Raw genomic sequence first — 23,879 nt, forward strand, 5'->3', positions numbered from 1 at the left:
ATCTCTGGTATCTTTCAACATGTTTTGAGTTTTAAATGTCACGAAAACTTCTTTGCTAGTTTAAACAAAACTTGACACAACGGATATTTCGGAATTACATGACAGAAATGTTCATTGGACTTGCTGATTACCTGATTGGCTGCCAAGTCTTTAAATACTCTTATTATAGATCTAGAATTCTAAAATGATCTATTTTATATTAAGGCCCATCATATGCAAAACACAGGGATACAGATCTTGCTCCTGATATAAAACTTCATAATCCAGACTGAAGAAGAATGAGTTAATCCATATCTTGTATGCAGTTGCCTTATGGTCTGGTTTAATCATATATGAATATTATCTTGATTCCATTTTTAAGGGTATGTGTACATTATTTGTTTTCAAATTAATTTGACAGTTTTCATGTGTAATAAGGACAATTCTCTTATGGTTATTGCCTGTGAGCTATTTCTCACATGAAGAGATATATTTTGTATCACATTGCATGGATTTAGTCCAGTCAAACTAAGTTAGAACCTCAAACTAATTGCAACAGAAAAAGTTTTAGTTCTAATCTATACCATTAAGTCCCAAATATACACAGACAAAAGTCCCATAGGATCTAACTTGAGGAAAACTGAAATTTTGCTATTTTAAATTCTTATGGAAATTAACATTGGAATTGGAGATAACTCTGCAAAAATGAGTCTTTTCTTTGTCAGTTTTTGGTTGATTTTCTTAAAATTCATGTAAAAAATGATACTTTGATGGGGTTATCAGTTCGTATTTGACTATTATATAATGAAATGTACGAAACCGAAGCATTGAGTATTTTTATTTCTTTAGCACATTTTTCATTAAAGAAATTGCAAATTTATGGTTTTGTGACCATTTTGAAAAAATAATGTGAATAATTGATATGATTTATATCTGTAAATTATATTTGTTCAGCATCTACCTTGTTTAAAGAAAATTTAAACCATAAAAAGAAGAATATATGCTTTAATAGTTTTATTGTCGAGCCTGCAACTTTTGTTGCAGAAAGCTCGACATAGGGATAGTGATCCGGCGGCGGCGGCTACGGCGGCGGCGGCGTCAGCTAACTTCTTAAAAGCTTTATATTTTAGCAGGTGGAAGACCTGGATGCTTCATACTTTGTATATAGATGCCTCATGTTATGAAGTTTCCGTCAGTCACATGTCCAATGTCCTTGACCTCATTTTCATGGTTCAGTGACCACTTGAAAAAAAAGTTCAGATTTTTGGTAATGTTGAATTCTCTCTTATTATAAGTAATAGGTTTACTATATTTGGTATGTGCGTACCTTGCAAGGTCCTCATGCCCATCAGACAGTTTTTACTTGACCTCGACCTCATTTCATGGATCAGTGAACAAGGTTAAGTTTTGGTGGTCAAGTCCATATCTCAGATACTATAAGCAATAGGGCTAGTATATTCGGTGTAAGGAAGGACTGTAAGGTGTACATGTCTAACTGGCAGGTGTCATCTGACCTTGACCTCATTTTCATGGTTCAGTGGTTATAGTTAAGTTTTTGTGTTTTGGTCTGTTTTTCTCATACTTTATGCAATAGGTCTACTATATTTGTTGTATGGAATGATTGTAAGGTGTACATGTCTAGTGGCAAATGTCATCTGACCTTGACCTCATTTTCATGGTTCAGTGGTCAAAGTTTAGTTTTTGAGTTTTGGTTTTTTTTATCTAATATTATATGCCAAAGGTCAACTATATTTGGTGTATGGAAATATTTTATGATCTATATGTCAGTCCGGCAGGTTTTATTTGACCATGACCTGAATTTCACGGTTCATTGCACAATGTTAAGTTTTTGTGTTTTGGTCTATTTTTCTTAAACTATTGGTAATAGGTCAACTATATTTGTTGTATGGAAGCATTGTTAGCTGTACATGTCTGCCAGACATGGTTCATCTGACCTTGACCATATTTTCATGGTTCATTGGTCTTTGTTTAGCTATCTTGGTTAATGTTAAGTTGATGTGACAGTTGTAATAAAGCTTTATACTTAGGACTATCAACATAATATCAATGATTAGTAAAGAAGGCGAGACATTTCAGCGTGTGCACTCTTGTTCAATTTGAGATTCTTTACCTTGACATGCTGAAAAATCTAATAAATGGTCAACTAATGAATTATGAAATCTAGGTTGTAACTTGATAAAAGATGCGGAAAACACCTTTAGAGTTCTTTGTTATACTCTAAAGACGGTTAGAATATCAAGAATCAATACATTTTGTTGAATAGATGCGGTAAAGTTATAATTTTGTATTAAATATTATTGATATTTCTGCCTTTTTGCAGAGTTATCTCCCATGTCAATGCAAAAGGAATTTTAAAATCATGATTTTTTAGTTTTCCTCAAGTTAGATTTTATGGAACTTTTCAGTGTATATTTGAGGTATAATACTAAAGATTAAAACTTTAAAATCTTCTGTTGCAATCACTTCAAGGTTAGGGTCAAATTTATGCTAGATTGACTCGACTAATTGGGATAAGAAAAAGGTTTACGAAAAATTTGTTAATTTAAGTGGCTTATCCTGCACCATTTGGTCATCATTTAGGTTCCATGATTTGGTCTGTTCTTTGTCAGATTCTTTAGGTCAACAATGTATGGTGTACAGAATGATAGTAATGTGAATATTATTGTCTGATGAGATACATCTGACCTTGACCTTTTTTTTAAGTGTGCTCAACATTAAGTTTTAATAGACTGCAAAACTTTTGCCATTTTATAGAAATGTTAAAAGTTCTGTCACACGGCTCGTTATCAAGGTTTAAGGACAATAAGGGTGAAAAGCATTAGAAGAAAATGGAATAAAACAAAATATTGGCCAATTTACTTTTTTTCTTGCATTATTATAAATACATATTATCTTGTGTTGGATTTATCTAATATTTCTTTGTATTTATCTTGTAGGTGTAAGTTTTCTTAGCCTCAGTTATTCATTTAGAATTTCCCCATCCACCATCAGTAAAATTGTACCAGAAGTATGTGAGGCGTTGTATTTGTCCCTTAAGGAGGCTCGCAGGTATAAAATTTTCAGAAAAAAATTAAACATTTATTTTTCATTACAAATTTTATTTATTACCTTTAGTATTTTATTTACTTTATCATATGTCACAAAAATCTTTCCAAAAAATCAATTCGTGTTGGACTCAGGTGACGTTTAAAATGTAGATATCATTGAAAAAGCTCCAAATTATCTCCCTTTGGTGCAAAAATGCCTTTTTTTGGCATTAAAATTGAAATATCTTTTTTAACTCATCGGTGACCTATATTTTTTATTGTTGTTTTCGAATAAGCTGTACATAAACTAAATAATTGTTAAATTTAAGCGTTATCTGTAATTTAGTTCTTTTTTTATTTCGATATTACCTCTATTTCTCCTATTAGTTCAACAGAAAAAAGGACATTAACAAAAATGTATGCTTCTTTCGAAGGCAGATTGTGAGCATAAAGAACGGTCACCCCATGTTTTTATTACATTTTTCTATTTAGTATAAGATAGAGTTCATTTATAGAAAAATATAGCGAAATCCTATATTAAAAAATAAAAAATTTGATTTAGACCCGCAAGCCCCCTTAAAGACAATTATTTGAAGGTTTGTTTAGTCAGCAATCATTTAACATAAAAACTTGCATGGTACCAATTGTATTATTATTTGCTTTTAGATTAATAAAAGAAGCGGTGGTATGATAGCAAGAGACAACTCTCCACCAGAGTAACAGCCCGATTGAGCACAAAACAATGAATGAAAAACAGAAATTATTTGCAGTAACAGACGACAGCCACTGAATATCATGCTTCTGACTTGGCACAGACACCTTGACGATCTGCAATAAGAAGTATATTCGAATATGAATGGATCGTATCTTAATTTACGGGCTCTTAAATATAATCTACTTAAATAAAGATGTGATATTCAGTGTTTAATAAAAAAAAAACAATTACAGGAAGTGTATATAAAAAAGATGTTATATGATTGCTTATGAGACAACTCTCCACAAGAGACCAAATGACACAGAAATTAACAACTATAGGTCACTGTACGGTCTTCAACAATGAGCAAACCCAATACCGCATAGTCAGCTATAAAAGGCCCTGAAATGACAAATGTAAAACAAACGAGAAAACTAACGGCCTAATTTATGTACAAAAAATGAGCGAAAAACAAACATGTTACACATCAACAAACGACAACCACTGAATAAGAGGCACCTGACTTGGGACAGTTTGTTTTTCCCACTTTTTAAAGCAGTTTGAAATGTAAAATGATCACTTACACTGACTAGAAGACAAGATTCTTAACTCTATCGTGAAGACACCTGATCATTAGCTTTTGAGATGAAGAACTACAATCAATTCTTGTTCCTTGGTTTTTTGTCGAGCCTGCAACTTTTGTTGCAGAAAGCTCGACATAGGGATAGTGATCCGGCGGCGGCGGCGGTGTTAGCTAACTTCTTAAAAGCTTTATATTTTAGAAGGTGGAAGACCTGGATGCTTCATACTTTGTATATAGATGCCTCATGTTACGAAGTTTCCGTCAGTCACATGTCCAATGTCCTTGACCTCATTTTCATGGTTCAGTGACCACTTGAAAAAAAGTTCAAATTTTTTGTAATGTTGAATTCTCTCTTATTATAAGTAATAGGATAAGTATATTTTATATGTACGTACCTTGCAAGGTCTTCATGTCTGTCAGACACTTTTCACTTGACCTCGACCTCATTTCATGGATCACTGAACAAGGTTAAGTTTTGGTGGTCAAGTCCATATCTCCGATACTATAAGCAATAGGGCTAGTATATTCAGTGTATGGAAGGACTGTAAGGTGTACATGTCCAACTGGCAGGTGTCATCTGACCTTGACCTCATTTTCATGGTTCAATGGTTACAGTTAAATTTTTGTGTTTTGGTCTGTTTTTCTCATACTATATGCAATAGGTCTACTATATTTGTTGTATGGAATGATTGTAAGGTGTACATGTCTAGCGGGCAGATATCATGTGACCTTGACCTCATTTTCATGGTTCAGTGGTCAATGTTAAGTTTTTGAGTTTTGGTCTTTTTATCTAATACTATATGCTATAGGTCAACTATATTTGGTGTATGGAAATATTTTATGATCTTTATGTCAGTCGCGCAGGTTTTATTTGACCGTGACCTCATTTTCACGGTCCATTGCACTGTGTTTAGTTTTTGTGTTTTGGTCTATTTTTCTTAAGTAATAGGTCAACTATATATGTTGTATAGAAGCATTGCTAGCTGTACATGTCTGCCTGGCATGGTTCATCTGACCTTGACCTCATTTTCAAGGTTCATTGGTCTTTGTTTAGTTATCTTGGTTAATGTTAAGTTTATGTGACAGTTGTTATAAAGCTTAACTTTATACTTAGGACTATCAACATAATATCAATGATTAGTATAGAAGGCGAGACATTTCAGCTTGTGCACTCTTGTGTCAAATATCCTTTCTTTTATATTGCGGACTATAATTGCTTCCGTAATAAAGATACAATTTTTTGATACCATTACTTAATACAATATTGGAAATGATCATTTACAAGAAAAATATCTATTGACAGCTAAGCCTTACCCATGCAATAATTTCACACCTTTTACTAAACTTCACTGAAGTTCATTTCGAAGACTAGAGTTTTGATATTTCAGCAAAAGGCAAAATTGAAGAAAACAAAAAGGCAAAAAAGAAGAATTTTATAAAGAGATATTTAAAGTTCCGTATATACGTTTGGTCCGCTGGTGTCATTCGGTTCACCACTCATGGAGCAACTGGAAGATTGGTACTGTCGTTGGAACTGAAACTGTGGATTATAAAGACTTCCAGGAGGGTTTGATTGGCAAGTTCCTGATACTTTGGTTATGTTTTAGATGGAGTTTTGTTGATTAAAGTTGGCAAAGGTGCTTCATTAACATATGACCGGTAAGGATTGAAATTGAAGGATGATGATTGGTTTGGATACAGTTGGCACCTCTGCAGTATGGCAAGCCGTTTTGCTATTTATTCTTACTTCAAGATATCTCATAAACTTTATAAGATATCTTATATAGTTTATAAGATATCTTATATAGTTTATAAGATATCTCATATAATTTATCAGATATCTTATATAATTGTCTTTATAAGATATCTCATAAACTATATAAGATATCTTATAAACTATATGAGATATCTTATAAATTATATAAGATATCTTATATAAAAATTGTTTATAAGATATCTCATATACTTTATAAGATATCTTATAAACTGTAGAAGATATCTTATAAAGTATATAAGATATCTTATAAATTTTAGGAGATATCTTATATAACATTAAAGATTTCTTATATAATATATAAGATATCTCATATAATATATAAGATATCTCTTAAAAATGAAATTATATAAGATATCTTATATATTATAGGAGATATCTTATTTAGTTTATAAGATATCTCCTAAAGTTTATAAGATATCTTATATAGTTTATAAGATATCTTATATCGTTGTCTTTACATGTACCTATTAACACAGTGTAGATACTATTTTGTACGCTATCCGGAAGTTGCGATTTTCGAAGCGATGATTTCCAACTGGCTAACAGGACGGTTTTGCCTACGGTGACTTTTCTCATCATTTGTTTACTCCTTTATTTATAAAGTGCTTTGCAAATCTTCAAGGTATGTATAGCATCATAAATATGAGTAACTGTAACAAAAAAATGCATTAGAATATAAAATATATGTGTGCATCATACCAACTTGATAGAAATAAGTGAAATCGATGGACAATTTTGCTCTCGTAGTATAAATTTTAGGAGATATCTTATATAACATTAAAGATTTCTTATATAATATATAATATATCTCATATAATATATCTCTTAAAAATGAAATTATATGAGATATCTTATATATTAAAGGAGATATCTTATATATTATATAAGATATCTTATATATTAAAGGAGATATCTTGAAATTCGAATAAATAGTAAAACGGCTTGCCATACTGCAGGCATACCGTGACATTAACTGTGTCTCATACATCAGATTTTGTATCTTATGTTTTAACATCATCGTTGTCCTCATGTAAGGCATTGTCGAGAGCGGCGTTAGCTAACTTTTAAAAACTTTATTAGTAAATGCAACGACGTCTATTGGAAGGAGTTAACTCGCTTGGAAATGTGACATATTCTTGCACATGGTTATGAAGTTTCTGTCTGACATATGTCCAATGTCCTTGACCTCATTTTCATGGTTCAGTAAATGCTTGAAAAAATAGTGTTTTTGTAATGTGAATTTCTCACATAATATGAGTAATACGATAAGTATATTTGGTATGTGAGTTCCTTGGAAAGTCCCTGACATATGTCCGTCAGACAGGATTCACCTGACCTCGACCTCATTTCATGGATGAGTGACCAAGCTAGTTAAAGGTACGTGATAAGGTCCGTTTCTCAAATAACAGTAGGATAAATATATGTGGGAATGGGATGAAGGTAATGGGTACATGTCAGTCTGGCAGGTCAGTTCATCTGACCTTGACCTCATTTTCATGGTTCATTGGTCAATGTTATTTTTTTTATGTTTTGGTCTGTTTTTCAATTATCATAAGCAATAGGTCATTTTCAATTATCATAAGCAATTATATTTTATGTTTAAAAAAAATGTAAGGTGTATATATGTTTGTCTGATGTTTTTAGTTCAGGTCAACCCGTTTCAGACTTTCAACAATCAATGGTCATTAAAGCCGGCGAGACTTTTCGATGTGTTTTTTAAAATTAACATATGAAATGCAAAATATTTTTTTTCCATGTGTATTATTTATATAATAATTATTTTTTGGGTGCCTTAGTTAACGCACTTATGATGTGGTCATCAATACTTATTTTAGCATAACCCAAAATGTTGACTGGTTTAATAAAGAGTAGAATGATTACAATAGGTACCAGAATACACGCATGTTACAAGAATATTTTCACTTTTGATAAGTTGTCATCGTTGATTATGACTAGAAATAAGAAGGCTGGGAGAAAAGGAAAAGCGAAGGTAAGATAAGTCAATCTAACAATAGAGGTTTCTTTTTTAGGATATTCATTAGTGTCAATAGAACCGCTTAAATGATGATAGAGACATCGAGAAGTTCTGTTCATTTGTTGACTGTTCCCACATAAAATTACAAGGGTGAGATTGCCAACGTACAGGGCTCACACTACTTCAGAATTATAGGGAGAAGTGACTTCTCTTTTTGAAAGTGAAAGAGAATGCATATAAAACATTGGTACGTCCAATTGTAGAATATGCCAGTCCGGTATGGGATCCATACATTAAGACAGAGACTGACAGACTTGAGATGGTACAAAGAAGAGGAGCTTGCTACGTATCAAACAAACATCATAACCACTCCAGCGTTAATCTGATGCCACAACATCTCAAATGGACATCACTTGAACAAAGAAGGAAAGAAGCGAGACTCACAATGCTATTCAAAATAGAAAACAACAAAGTGGCCATATCAAAGGAAGGTCGTCTAATACCACCGAAAAGACTGTCACGAAACATGCATGACAAATCCTTCCAATTACAGCAGCATCCTGTGACTATAGAAAACACTCATTCTTCCCAAGAACCATCCGGGATTGGAACGCTCTTCCCCCTGGGGTCTTATCAGCTCCGTCAGTCGAGGCCTTTAAAGCTTCGATGACAAAGCTGAACTAAATTTCAAAATTTTGGGGGGAGGGGGGTGGTCTTATATGCGCACCAAACCATGGCAGTATAATCAGTTCGTTGATTGTGGCCATTATCTGGCAGAAACAGAAGCAGAAGCAGAAGATAGGGAGAAGTGGTGAGATTTGAAAGAGAAGTTCTCATTCGCGGGTTCGCTACAATGTTTGGATTTTACTATAGTATAAAGGGTCATATGTAAATAATGTTCTTTTTATATTGTTCAATTCATATCTGAGTATACAATTAAAGTAACATTTCAAATTAAAAGTTGTTTAAGTTTTACTATTAAAGGTTCTTGCGAGAAACTACCAACTAAATACCTCATGTCTAGCACTAAAAAAAAAAAAATTTTATTTTAAAAATGTAAAGAAATTATAATATATCAATAACAATTTAATTAAAAACTATCTTGTGTATGAAAGTCAGTGTTTCTCATAAAAAAATATCAAAGTTATTAAGCTGGGCCATAATATATTGATATTAGTATAATAGTCTCAGAGTTAAGCAACTTTAATCAATAGTTTGAAACAAACCATAAAAAATATAGGGATTATATACACCAATCAATTAGATGTAACCAAAAGTCTCTTAATGCGTGTGAAATGCGTAATTGTTTGCTTTGGGATCAATATTCTTCTTTCAGCTGTTCCATCCGTGCGTCCGTAGTAATTATTTTCAAAGTACGGATTTCGGTCATAGCTAGTCCGGTTCAGATCCGTAGTTTAGAAATCGGTCAATGGCGGACGAATGCAAGAAAATTTACAAAAATAAACGATGTTTGACAAGTTATTTGGAAAGGAACATGACATTTTTAATGCAATAAATGGATTAAACATTTACTGGAGACAACTTTTATCACGTTTAAATGAAGTAACAAACTTATTTTGCCGCCGAAATTTAGGTTGATGTACGTTTTTGAGTAACAAGCACCGGAACTTGCGGAAATGCACGAAGTGATAAAAAGTTGTATTTTTATCAAATAACCTGCTACACACTGCAAAGACAATGCTTCAACCTCTTTTCTTAAGATAATGAATCGTTTATGTCTGAGTTTCTTTAATTATCAATAAAAAATTGATGTTTCATCAACTTTTTAAAAATTGAAAATGTCTGATTAAGGAAGCGACTGAAAGCGAGTATCATCAAGATACAGGGCGACTTTTTTTCGCTTTTGGGGGTCGGGTAAAGCGAAGTGACGGTCGGGAAAGCGACTTCTTCGCCCAAGTCGCCTGGTAGCGTGAGCCCTGCAACGTATTTTTGTTCCAGTTAGCAGAGGTCCCAGTTCCACTGGAAACTTTGTCATAACCAAGGATTTGTATAGTTAAAATCCTTGACATAACCAATGCCAGAATATCTGTGTCTGTTGTTGGGTAAAATCTGACATTTTTGCCATCCCAAGGAAATGATTACGTTACGATAATGGCATTGGCGACCTCCTACTGTTGGAACAAACGTTCTATAAGTCTGTTAGTTTTCTCTTTTGAATTGTTTTACATTGTCATTTCACAGCCTTTTATAGCTGACTATGCGGTATTGGCTTTGCTCATTGTTGAAGGCTGTACAGTGACCTATATTTGTTTATTTCTGTGTCATTTTGGTCCCTTGTGGAGAGTTGTCTCATTGGCAATCATACTACATCTTCTTTTTTATATAACATGTATAACATATATAACCTTGATTCTGGTAATAATTACTAATTGGTAAATTACAGAATTTTCTTCCAGTTGGAACTAATATAATGATAAGGGAACATCATTTTCATGACAAGATTACCTAATTATTTACGACAAAGTCAAAATCGCCTTTAATATGAAGAATGACATCTGTGCTTTAACATGTTTGTTTCCAAGAAAAATCAAATACATTCATAATTTCCAGACTAAATGGATAGGTTTTCCAGGTCTCCAATCTTCAATCATAGATATACATTTGTAGGAAGATGTGGTATGAGTGCCAATGAGACAACTCTCCATCCAAATAAAAATTTATAAAAGTAAACCATTATTATAGGTCAATAAGTCAATTAGTTTTGGTTGGGGTACAGAAGATCCTTATTGATTTGAGGTCACCATGTGAAAGTTTAAGGTTTCACAACCTGACATGGTAATTCTGTAATTTTATCATTATCTGCCTTTGCAGAGACCTGCATTTCATTTCAAGAAGTGATTGCATTGTCACTAATGTTTTTATAACTTACATGTATTATTTGTGTCTAGTGTCTTTTTCAGATTTCTTCTTCTACATATAAAATATGTTTGAACTAAATATTTCATTTTTCGAGATTGACAAGTGTGCTGTAGATCACAAAAAAGGTCAATAACTGTCAAATGCTACTCAGAATGGGAACGAAAATTTTGGCAGGAAATTTAAAAGCATACATTTTATATAAAAGCAGCTGAAAACTCAAATGCTCGTAACTGCCAAAGGTCGACAAATAGACAAAAACTCATTTTTTTTCTGAACCCTCACTGCTTTCCCTATTTTCTTCACTCCAGCAGCATGCTTTATACTTTGAACGAAAAATCAAAACACAACATATATATCAATCACTTGCTTCTTTGTGCTAAGAACAACTTTCTCCCAAAGGCCTTATACATTTGTATATATATTTTGTTATTGTAATACTTACAGGGGAATAGAGATCGAGAGAGAGAGAATAATGGTGATGGTGAAAAAAGAGAGAATAAACACACAGATTATCCTACCACAAAGAAAACAAATGCAAATTATGAACAATACTACAAAGTAAGTACAAATTAGGTCTAATCATGATCAACCACCGGTGAGGTTTACTAGCTTGTCTGCATAAAATTTCTAAAGTTACAAACAAAATGTAACTTAAAAAGTAGTCAACTTTTGTACAGGTAAGGGAGGCACCCATCTGTACATATACATGTGCATTGATGTAGACAGACAAGAATTTATTGTTTGATAAGAAAAACAAATAGTATTTCAAATGATAAATGGGATATATCTTCATTTTTTTACATAAATAAGGCCGTTAGTTTTCTTGTTTGAATTGTTTTACATTGTCTTATCGGGGCCTATTATAGCTGACTATGCGGTATGGGCTTTGCTCATTGTTGAAGGCCGTACCGTGACCTATAGTTGTTAATGTCTGTGTCATTTTGGTCTTTTGTGGATAGTTGTCTCATTGGCAATCATACCACATCTTCTTTTTTATAAATATAAATGTGACTGCAGCCAAACAAGACAAGTTTACAAAAGTACACACATGATCAGTATTCTATGTACAGCCTTTAAAGCAATACTAAGTGTCCAAGCAATACAGGTTTTGTTCATTGTTGAAGGCTGTACAGTGACCTTCATGTATAGTTGCTTAGTTTCTTCTTCATTTGGACTCAGTTGAATTGTGTTATTGATAGTCATATCACTGAAATCTTATTTTCAAATGAAAAAAAATAACTTTCATATACATGTATCTGAAAAACATAATGATGAAATATATTTTTATGCAGTTAAGCTGCATTATGCGAGCACCCTAGATTTGTGTTCTACCCAATAAATCCTGAAATACTTGCCATTGTTATTATCTAGCTTGCTACTATGTTATATATAACTAATTGAACACTTTTTCAATACTTTTTATTCTGGTTTACCAAAAAAATGACCAGAAAAACCTTAAATGATCGTCGATTTATCCAAAAGTTTTAAAGTTACACATAGGAAGTAGTGCTTATTGAGAATCCTTGTGTAGTTCATTATGACTTGTGCTTTTAGCTAAGATGCCAAAGAACAATTGTATGAAATATTTAATCGCCGAAAATCTCTTAAGACAAGCAGTTTAGATTTCCCAAATGATAAAAGTCGTAGGAATATTGTTTGTCATCAATACGTAGTATAACTACGTCAGTAGTCTATTATATAATAAGTTCAACTGCTCATGCTGTTGGCGGCAATTTCAAATTAGAAAAAGAAATTTTCGTAGCTTTTCAATTTGGAGGCAGGTGTGCAAATTAGCGGTGGTCCGAGGTCCGCGACCTTCCACTTTTGCAAGTGGAATTTCGACTAGTTTAGTTGGTTTCTAGCTACACCCAACGTAGTCACCTTACATTTGAAAGAAATTACTTTGCAAACCTTTTCACCATGTTCACCAAAGTCTCCAATTAAACGAGCTAAAAACTTATTTATATAATTATTATTCATGACGGCGATGTTCATTTTGTTCAACCGCTAGCTTTATACAGAAAATCGCCGACAAATATTGTATAAATTCGAGTAAAATCGTATCTGATTGACAAAAACAACATTGTAAACACATAACAATGGCGGCCGTGAAGACAAAATTTTACAAAATCGGATCCGATTCCGGAAGCGGATAAGGGTAATTCCGGGTTTGGCGATCATTTACAAAATAAATCCAAGCAGGTGAAAAAATACATCTATGCATGGTAAATGAATATAAACACTAGTATTGTAAACCAAAAGATATATGTAAAAGAAAGAAAAAGCAGAAAAATATTTTATTCAGAAACTCAAAATTACTTTTTGACAAATTTTAATTTAAAAATCCAATACAACGTGACAGCTGGGAACAGTATATCTAACAATATACATGTTCATGGTCACAGTCTAAATTTTCTTTATAAATGATAAATGATGATAATGCATGCGAGATGCTTTTAAAGTGTAAACATATTACTGCAATTTCGAGGGGTTATTTGTTTTTTTTTTCTCAATTTTGAAGGGTCAATTAAAGTAGCTAAAAGTTTCATTCTTTATTTTCACAAATAATGCAACTATATTATATATACCTTAATGTAAGTAAATCATATGATATATAGGTGGCATTCTTTGGGCCACTCTACCCCCTCCTGTTTGATAACTTGGAAACGGTCGGCTCCCCACCCCTAAACCATATGAGGGGCAGATCCAGGATTTTAGGTTAGGAGGGGCGCAAACTTAAATTTTCGCCGAGCACAGCGAGGCTTAAAAAAAATTGAGGTGAAATTATCGGAATATTCTTTATTGAGCTGAGAACAACCTATGCTTTGCAAATTTAAGGGGGGTGCAAGCCTGCAACCCTCCCCGTCTGAATCCGCCCTTGCATATATTCAAGTATAGGACAATATAATAAATAAAAAATGAAATATAGGGGAGTCCCTGGAGTTACCCCACCCCCTCCTGTTTGAGAACTTGGAAACGGTTGAGATCCACACCCCTTAACCATATATATTCATGTTTGTGACAATATGAAAAATCAAATGAAATATAGGAAGAGTTGCTAGGGGTCACCCCACCCCTCCTGTTTTAGAATTTAAAAATGGTCGAGATCCCCATCCCTAAACCATATATATTCATGTATGGGACAATATAACAAATCAGATGAAAGATAGGGGGAGTCCCTGAGGTCACTGTTCACCCTCTTGTTTGAGAACTTGGAAATGGTCAAGATCCTTACCCCTAAACCATATATACTCATGTATGGGACAATATAAAAAATCAAATGAAATATAAGGGAAGTCCCTGTGGTCATCCCAACCCTCCTGTTTGAGAACTTGGAAACGGTCGAGATCCCCACACCAAAACAATATATATTCATGTATGGATCAATATAACTAATTAAATGAAATATAGGGGGAGTCCCTTGGGTCACCCTACCCTTCCTGTTTGAGAACTTGAAACCAATGAGATCCCCACACCTAAACCATATATATTCATGACTGACCTAAGAGGGGCCCGCTCCAGTAACGCTTCAGTGATTCCCTATATAAGCAACCAAATTTTTTCCCAAAAAGGGGGGGCCAGGCCCCCTGCCCCCTAAATCCTCTGCCTACCCCTACCTGTTTGAGAACTTGAAAACCGTTGAGATCCCCACCCCTAAATTATATATATTCATATGTATGGGACAAAATAACAAATCATTTACATTTACTATGGGCAAGTCAGTCAGACCTCACCTTTGATCCCTGTTGTAGTGAACATTTATCTGATTCGTGTCTCATAACTTTTGTACTATAGAACACAAACTCAGTTTTCTTTCCAGGGAAACCAGTCCATTCATACTATTACATGTTCATACTAAGTCAAATTGAACTTCTAGCAGTCAAATAAAACCAAGGTTAACTACCAAGTAGAACAACTGCAATCATTGGGAACTTTGTACCACTGCAGACTCACCATAAAAAATATACATTGATATATGCATTACTTTTGAAACCTTGATAACATATAAATTATTTGCCTTAATAAATAAATCATTAGATAAACATGAATGTACTATATATGAATGTTTAATGTTGAGGCAACATTGCCACAGTTTTTGTCGAGCCTGCAACTTTTGTTGCAGAAAGCTCGACATAGGGATAGTGATCCGGCGGCGGCGGCGGCGGTGTTAGCTAACTTCTTAAAAGCTTTATATTTTAGAAGGTGGAAGACCTGGATGCTTCATACTTTGTATATAGATGCCTCATGTTACGAAGTTTCCGTCACTCACATGTCCAATGTCCTTGACCTCATTTTCATGGTTCAGTGACCACTTGAAAAAAAAGTTCAGATATTTTGTAATGTTGAATTCTCTCTTATTATAAGTAATAGGATAACTATATTTGATATGTGCGTACCTTGAAAGGTCCTCATGTCTGTCAGACAGTTTTCACTTGACCTCGACCTCATTTCATGGATCAGTGTACAAGGTTAAGTTTTGGTGGTCAAGTCCATATCTCAGATACTACAAGCAATAGGGCTAGTATATTCGGTGTATGGAAGGACTGTAAGGTGTACATGTCCAACTGGCAGGTGTCATCTGACCTTGACCTCATTTTCATGGTTCAGTGGTTATAGTTAAATTTTTGTGTTTTGGTCTGTTTTTCTCATAGTATATGCAATAGGTCTACTATATTTGTTGTATGGAATGATTGTAAGGTGTACCTATCTAGCGGGCAGATGTCATGTGACCTTGACCTCATTTTCATGGTTCAGTGGTCAAAGTTAAGTTTTTGAGTTTTGGGTCTTTTTATCTAATACTATATGCCATAGGTCATCTATATTTGGTGTATGGAAATATTTTATGATCTTTATGTTAGTCGCACAGGTTTTATTTGACCGTGACCTCATTTTCACGGTTCATTGCACAGTGTTAAGTTTTTGTGTTTTGGTCTATTTTTCTTAAACTATAAGTAATAGGTCAACTATATATGTTGTATAGAAGCATTGTTAGCTGTACATGTCTGCCTGGCATGGTTCAACTGACCTTGAAACAAGGAATTATTTGAATCTGGAATAATATTGAATTCTGGAAAATTGATGAGAAATTTATGATAAAAACTAACCCAACTAAATAGGGTTAGCCATGCGCGCATGGCTAATGTTAATTTTACTTTCACTATCATTTCAGTATGAACTAACTAACCCCCCTTAGCCATGCATGCATGGCTAACCCTATTTAGTTGGGTTAGTTTTCATCATAAATTTCTCATCAATTTTCCAGAATTCAAAATTATTCCAGATTCAAATAATTCCTTGTTTTGACCTCATTTTCAAGGTTCATTGGTCTTTGTTTAGTTATTTTGGTTAATGTTAAGTTTATGTGACGGTTGTATTAAAGCTTAGCTTTATACTTAGGACTATCAACATAATATCAATGATTAGTATAGAAGGCGAGACAGTTCAGCGTGTGCACTCTTGTCATAATTACGGTTGCCTTGGTTTTTGGTTAACTGCCTTCAGCGCTTACAGCACTTTGATTTTTACATCTTGTTATATTCTTTTAAATGTACCAGTACTTTGTGTAAAATTTATACCCATCAAAACATTAAGAAGGAATTGTACTTTTAAGGTTTTTGATTTCAAAGCAGAAAAAGTGATTCCAATATTCACAAAATTTCAAGTATTGTGTTTTGGTAACATCTTAAATATGGAAGTGAATTTAACACTTTCCTATAAATAACTATACTGATGATAACATTTGTATTGTAGGAACAGGGAATAATCAAAGAGGCTGAATGGGAGGCCTTCCTAGAATCAATGAGACAGCCTCTTCCAACAACATTCAGGATCACTGGATTCAGAGGGTAGGAAAAGGAGGTTTAACAGTCATTTAGTAAACACTTTTCAATTTGCAAATCTGGGTCCACATGACTACTTTTGTGTTTTTACAAATCTTATAGAGATATAAATACTGAGAATTCTCTCTATATATTCAAGCAACTTATAACAATATACATGTCTTATAAATGTATGAACTGTTTTAATTATTTTTATACGTCCGCAAAAAGTATTATGGGATTGTATAATGGTATGATGTCGTCTACATCGTCTGCGTCATCTTCTTCGTCATCCCAAGACACATTGGTTTCCGGACAATAACTTTAGTTTACATGAGAATGGTTCTCTATGAAATTTAATAAGAAGTTTCAATACCACAAAAGGAAGGTTGGGATTGATTTTGGGGATGATGGTCCCAACTGTTTAGGAATAAGGGGCCCAAAACAATATTTTTTCTACTTTCAGGATAATAACTTGTATATAAGTAATTCAATTGCTCTGAAATTGTACCACAATGTTTAATACCACAAGTAGAAGGGTTGGATTTATTTTGGGGGGTTATGGTGCCAACAGTTTAGCAATTAAGGGCCAAAAAGGGGCCAAAAACAAGCATTTTTGTAGTTTCTTGACAACAACTTGTATGTAAGAGTATGGATCTGTCTGACATTGTACCACATAGTTCCATATCTCAAAAGGAAGGCTGGAATTGAGTTTGGGGGTAATTGCCTCATTCATCCAGGAATTAGGGGCCAAGGCTTAATAACTTGTGCTTAAGTGTATGGATCTCTCTGAAATTGTACTACAAGGTTCCATACTACAAAGGAAAGGTATGGATCGAGTAACAGGGTAATTGCTCCAAGGGGGATTCAAAAAGTGTTTAGGGAATTCCTATTTTTTTAAGGGATTCAATTTTTTTCAAAATTTTTCAAATTTAAAATTTTTATTAAGTTTCATGAAGAAATCTTTAATTGCACAGTATTGTGCAATAGATTTGTAAGATCCTGACATTTGTTTTTTGTCAGAAATCTATATTAAGTCAAAAATTTGATAACAATCCAAATTCTCACAGTATCAAGCTTGAATATTGTGTCCAAATTTGGCCCAATTGTTCAGGGTTCAACCTCTGCAGCCGTTTCACAATTATTTTTAAAGGTAAGGCCAACTAAAATTAATTAGTAGATTTTCATCCAAATTTTTTTTAAAAATGAGGCGTGTGGGAGGATTTTATTTTTTAAATTTTATTTCATATGACTTTTTTTGAAACCCTCTTGTGATGTGTTCTTCATATATGCAAGTGTTTAGTTTTAGTTTAGGTTAGTTTAAACATTTTTATTTATAGTGGATTAATTGGGAAACAAGTTATTGCAACTTATATTAATCCCTTACCACCTTGCGGGTGCGAGTGCTGCCTTGTAGCGGCAATAGCCTGCTCTTTTTTTAAATCTACTAGGGTGTATTTTACATGCAAGACATATGGCTCTCTCTTAACACCGATCAGCCATTATTGTCCCCTTCTGACAGACTATCATCGTTTCTCAACACCATACTCGCAAATGGTGTCAAGGGAGATCAGAACTTGAAATTCAGTCCCTGAAATTTTCTCTCCAAGTATCCAAGTGTAATAATAAGCTTATATCATGTACATATATATGCATGTATATGGAATCAAAATTTTCAAATTCTCAAATATCTCTGATTGGCAACCACTGTTCTACATGCAATTGCCGCCTAAGAGACCTATTTATTGTAAACAGTAAAAACGTTGAGAAATGTTCTCTTCAGTTGCACTACCTTCATGCACACCCAATTTATTTTGCTTTCGTAACGATGGTTTGTAGTCCCCATAAAAGGAAGCAAACTTGTCTTGCCCTGTGCTTTACAAGTATTTCGTCCAAATCATCATGTTATCTTGAAAGTAGTTATCAAAGGTACCAGGATTATAATTTACTTTAGTACGCCAGACGCGAAAGGCTATTATATTTGATTGCTTTGACACCTTACAGCATAGCCTTTCATGACGTCATAATTATTTTGAATAACAAGTATAATAAGTACCAATGATTTGCATGTCTACTTGTGAGTACCGAATAAAATGAAAAGTTTTTACTCAGTGTTGAAAAAAATAGGGTTGATGCTTATGCATTATGCAAATATAATTACAATGTAAAAAAAACATGAACTTAACAAAAAAGAAGAAGTTGTTTAATAACCCTATTGAGGGTGTTGGGACAGAGGGTGTTATCTGTTTGTCTTTAAAAAAAAAACCTCAATATACGGCCATTATAAAATGTAACAAGTTCCTGCTTGTATCAATTTCTTTAATAAGTCATCTTTTTTTGTATCAATGTGTTCCACGATTCTTACGCTTTGTAAAATTTCATGACAGAAAGTCATTGCATGAATAAGAATATCCACGGTTTTCTTATCACAGAAATTTGTGACATACCGCGACTTGCGTTCTTGGACACGACGTTTAAACTCGTAACTCGAACATTTCATGACCTTCTCGTAATCAATCTCTATTCTCGGTAGATCCTATTGTCATCGTAGAGCTGCAGAATGTCTCCTAATAATCATTAAATGATTAGATTGCTCAAGAAATACGAAAACCGTAATTTGAAACAAGAAGTTTTGAATGAAACGAAATTACCGACGGTTACCGGTAACTGAACTGAAAAAAATCCGGAAATCGAAATTTTTTAAAATAAAAAAAAACGGGGCGGGACCATTTCAGAGGGGCGGGCGGGGATGAAAATCTATCAATTGATTTTAATTGGCCTAATACATGTATTATCAAATGTTTAATTTATTTTAGTGAAGCACAAGAAATGTTGAAGATTATTAAGAATGAATACATTACCAAACTGGTGTCCAATGATGACTGCCCTGTTCACAGTCTTCCTTGGTAAGTTGTAAAATTAGTCATTAAAATGTATTATTGTCATTATCTTGTAAATTGAATAAGAGAAAATCTTACAGGGGCAGAATATGAGATCTGCCCTAAAACCAGTCAACTTTCCTGAGCAGCACATTCTAATGACATTTTTCCATCGCCTACTTACTGTAATCATACATTTGTTCACTAATATTTTATGTAAATATAATCGTATCTACAAAATTTGTGATAAAAATCTGCCATTAATGAACGATCTTTTAAAACTTTATTTCCCTTGCCTTTTCTATGTTAATTTCCAAGTTAATGTATTTTGCACAGTTAACTCCTGCAATAGTTGTAATGCATAACTTAAATGACAAAAAAGAATTTGAAATTTCAACTATTCTTCATTGCTGAGGGACCATATTGTTCAACCTAGCAGTATGAGTTTTTTCACTTATATTTTAGGTATCCAAATGAACTAGGTTGGCAGATAGATTTATCAAGAAGAGAAATCAGACATCAACAAGATTTACAGCCACTCAAAGAATTTCTTCTGAATGAAACAGAAAGCGTAAGTAAATTAATTATTTGAAGAAGAAAAAAAACATGGAGGAATTTTGAAAGTGCAGTATGATTTTATGTGGATTATTCCATGTATGTGGCTCTTAGTAATTAAGATGATATTATTCATAAAACAAATGATCACAGTCATTGTAACCACCTACATGTATTTTAGCAGCAGTTATATTACAGATCAAGTCTATAGTCGCCGTCACGTAAAATTTGCACCAAAAAAAAATTAAATATCAGCCCCGTTGACTCAAGATGATGTTTTTCAAGTGGAAGTAAAATCTTGTCCAAATATCCACTACTGTCCTACCTTTTATTGTGTTTGCACTGTATAATCCTGACCTTCACATTTGTCAAGATTATTTACATTGTAAAACCGCCATCTTGGTTTCTATGAGGATCCCTTATTCCATAACATTCGTTACTTTCCGGTAATATCATTGTCATTGATGATACAATTTCCCGTGCTTTTTACGTAAAGATGACGAAAAGCTCTGAGAGACACAAGAAAATGGAGAGCACATGGAACTCCACGGCAACACTTCCGGTAATAACAATGTAGGATTCCACCATACAAAATAATTTTTGATTATGTTAAGGTCAGGATTATACAGTGCAAACACAATAAAAGGTAGGACAGTAGTGGATATTTGGACAGGGTTTTTCCTCTGCTAATTTAAAAACGTGATCTTTAGTTAACACGGTCCATATTTAAGAAAAGTTTGACAAAAAACATGGTGCCAATTTTACTTGACGGTGTCTATAGTATGTTTTTTATTTTACAGGGTAACATAAGTCGACAGGAAGCTGTGTCTATGATACCACCACTAGTGTTAGATATCAAACCCCATCACAAGGTTGGTATCTATAAAATACATCTGTATTCTGAAAGATCAGAAATCATTGCTTGCATTTAAAAATTGCAATTTTGAAGACTGGACAAAAATGCAAGACTAATTATTGGGATTTTGAAAATATTTGGATTAAGATATACCTATTAGTTATCAGAATAGGAGTTCTTATTAATGCTATACTCACCCAGTATCGTTATTCACATTACACAAAATAAAACTCATTATTTGTTAGTTATGATTTTAAAATTAATACTGTTCTTCTGTGGAGTCTTCAAAATGTTATAATGGTTACTTTACAAATACTTACAAAGGGCTATATCCTTTCACAATATCAATTGTTGAAAGAAGGAAATTTCAAGTTAACAGTTTAAATCCATTCTGATCAACTGATCAAAATAATGCCTGATTGCTCCAGTGAAAGGTTGTTATTATGATGTGCACTGTAATAAAACGGCTCTAGCCATCCAATTCCAGTGATTGATTTTCATTTCAATGATCATTTTAGAAAAAATGAACAAGTTATCAGAAACACTAGTTCAATAACAGTTTGATCTGAAAATGTTTTATTCTTTGCATAAATAAAGTTATCTGTTATACTCTTGGCCATTATTGATATAGATTATCTACATTTTTGAAAATAGGAGGGAGTTCCTTGGCTTCCTTCTCATCAAAGGGTGACAGGCATGAGATGAGATGTACCATAGAAACTTCCTCAAATTGAACAAATCAAGGATAATATGTTTATTGCTATTTTTTCAGGAATCATCAATGACTTTGTCTTATGAATTTTTTATGCTCCATTTATGGGCATTATGTTTACTGATCTGTGTGTTTGTTTCGTTCGTTTGTCCTTCCATCCTTCCGCCTGCTCGTCCATCTGTTCCGCTTCAGGTTAAAGTTTTTGGTCTAGGTAATTTTTGATGAAGTTGAAGTCCAGTCAACATGAAACTTAGTTCACATGTGTCTTATGATATGATCTTTCTAATTTTAAAGCTATATTAAAGATTTCATAGTCCACTGAAAATGATGTGCAGATAGGGAATCCGTGTACTTAGGACACATTCTTGTTTATTTTCTCAATCTGTTGACTGAAAACAATTCTCAGTAGAGAATTTAAAGAAGAAAATAGTCTTGATAATAAATATCACATGCTGTTCTATTTCTCTTATAGGTTTTAGACATGTGTGCTGCCCCAGGGTCTAAGACTGCCCAGTTAATAGAATTATTACATGCAGATGGAGAAAATGTCCCAGGTCAGTATGGTTTACCTAGCAGGTAATCTAATAAAAGAGGAATATTGAATTCAAAAGGTAAAACAAAACAAAATTAAAAAATCAAATCGGAGAGTAATTATTACTAAGACAGTCAACAGTAAAGTAAATTGGTATCCAATGATGAAAAATGAATCCACATTCCACAGTGATATACACATTATAGCTGTTTTAAAATCTGTCTCACTTGACCTGAGAATCTATCCTGCTTGAACTTTTGATGTTATACAACAATTCTTTTTCCGTTCCGTCAGATATTTTCTATTTTGACGTCTGACAATATTTTACAGGAACTTTTGTGATGTCCAGTAATGGTGGAATTGATACACTACAGACTACTAAATTATTGATATAATTTATATTTTTAAATTTTCACAGAGGGATATGTCATTGCTAATGATGTGTGTAATAAGAGATGTTATCTGATGGTTCATCAGGTCAAAAGGTTACAGAGTCCTTGCTGTGCAATAGTTAATCATGATGCTACAACTCTACCAAATATAAGAATTGGGGTAAGTTAAAGATGAAATGTCATAAAGTCAGTATCTTCCATAATAATTTTATGTAATGACGATGAATTTATGATGGAATGTATAAGGGCCATGTTGCTATATTTTTTTTTGGAAAACTAGTGCTATGTTAAGGGTGCTATTTGAAAGTTCCGAGGAGAACAATCATGACAATGATGTAATTTTTCACATAACTTTAAACACTTTTTTTTTTTATGGAGAGAATATAAAGCCAGTTGAGTGTCTTGATGAAATGGTAAGGTCTCATTATATTTTGAGTTTAGAGAAAATTATCCACATAGTCAAACTTTATATAGAATTGACATATGTCGTTGTTTTTATGCCCCTTGCTTTAGCAGAGGGAGCATTAATTGTTACCCTTTGTCTGTTTATATATCATACATCAGTACATTTCAAAATAGGTTTCCATTCTCTAACTTCTGTTTGATTCAACCAAATGTTATGAAAATTATACACGATGGTGATCACTACAAAACAGAGATCAAGTATGAAATTTTGTGGAATCACTTTTAACATTCTTGAGTTATGCCCCTTTATTATGTGATATAAGAGAGGGCATCATCTTTGTCCTATGGACACGTTCTCTATTTATTATTGATTGTTTTACAGGAAGGTATTAAAGATTTTGTCCAGTACGACAGAGTTCTGTGTGATGTTCCCTGTAGGTAAGTATTATTTACACAATGTTGCAAGGGGTCTTGGTGGCGGAGTGGTCTTAAGTAGTAACTACTGTAATCACTAGCCAGTCAAGACTGAGGTTGTGAGTTTAAACCCTGCTCATGCAGCTGCTCTTGACTCCAATCTTAATTGACTAGGATTGTTAGTTTTCCTATCGAAGATTGGGGTTTTCTCTGGACACTCTGTCTCTCTCAGCCAATTAAAACTTTGCCACCACGAAATAGCCCAAAAGTGGTGCTTAAAAGTGGCGTAAAAACACCAAAATCAAAATCAATCAAATTTGCTAGGTGTCATCTTAATAAGTATAGTGCTCTTTTATATATATTGTTATATATGAAACAAT

At 33.4% G+C, this 23,879-nt stretch overlaps 1 protein-coding gene across 2 annotated transcripts in view; it reads left to right on the top strand.

Moving 5' to 3' along the window:
* The first annotated feature begins 7,901 nt into the window (after positions 1 to 7,901).
* Positions 7,902 to 23,879, top strand: part of LOC139524850 (RNA cytosine-C(5)-methyltransferase NSUN2-like) — a 36,231-nt gene continuing 20,253 nt past the window's right edge. Inside the window, exons 1-9 of one of the 2 annotated variants that reach the window (XM_071319959.1) lie at positions 7,902 to 8,070; positions 11,380 to 11,493; positions 16,687 to 16,781; positions 19,571 to 19,660; positions 20,099 to 20,204; positions 20,989 to 21,060; positions 22,229 to 22,310; positions 22,707 to 22,840; positions 23,468 to 23,523. In XM_071319959.1, coding sequence (XP_071176060.1) covers positions 7,927 to 8,070; positions 11,380 to 11,493; positions 16,687 to 16,781; positions 19,571 to 19,660; positions 20,099 to 20,204; positions 20,989 to 21,060; positions 22,229 to 22,310; positions 22,707 to 22,840; positions 23,468 to 23,523 — 893 coding nt within the window. In that variant the 5' untranslated portion in view covers positions 7,902 to 7,926. The remainder of the gene's footprint in view (positions 8,071 to 11,379; positions 11,494 to 16,686; positions 16,782 to 19,570; positions 19,661 to 20,098; positions 20,205 to 20,988; positions 21,061 to 22,228; positions 22,311 to 22,706; positions 22,841 to 23,467; positions 23,524 to 23,879) is intronic. The other variant, XR_011664872.1, reaches the window with a different exon arrangement.

This window comes from Mytilus edulis, chromosome 5 (genome assembly GCF_963676685.1).
Source record: "Mytilus edulis chromosome 5, xbMytEdul2.2, whole genome shotgun sequence".
Lineage (NCBI taxonomy): Eukaryota > Metazoa > Mollusca > Bivalvia > Mytilida > Mytilidae > Mytilus > Mytilus edulis.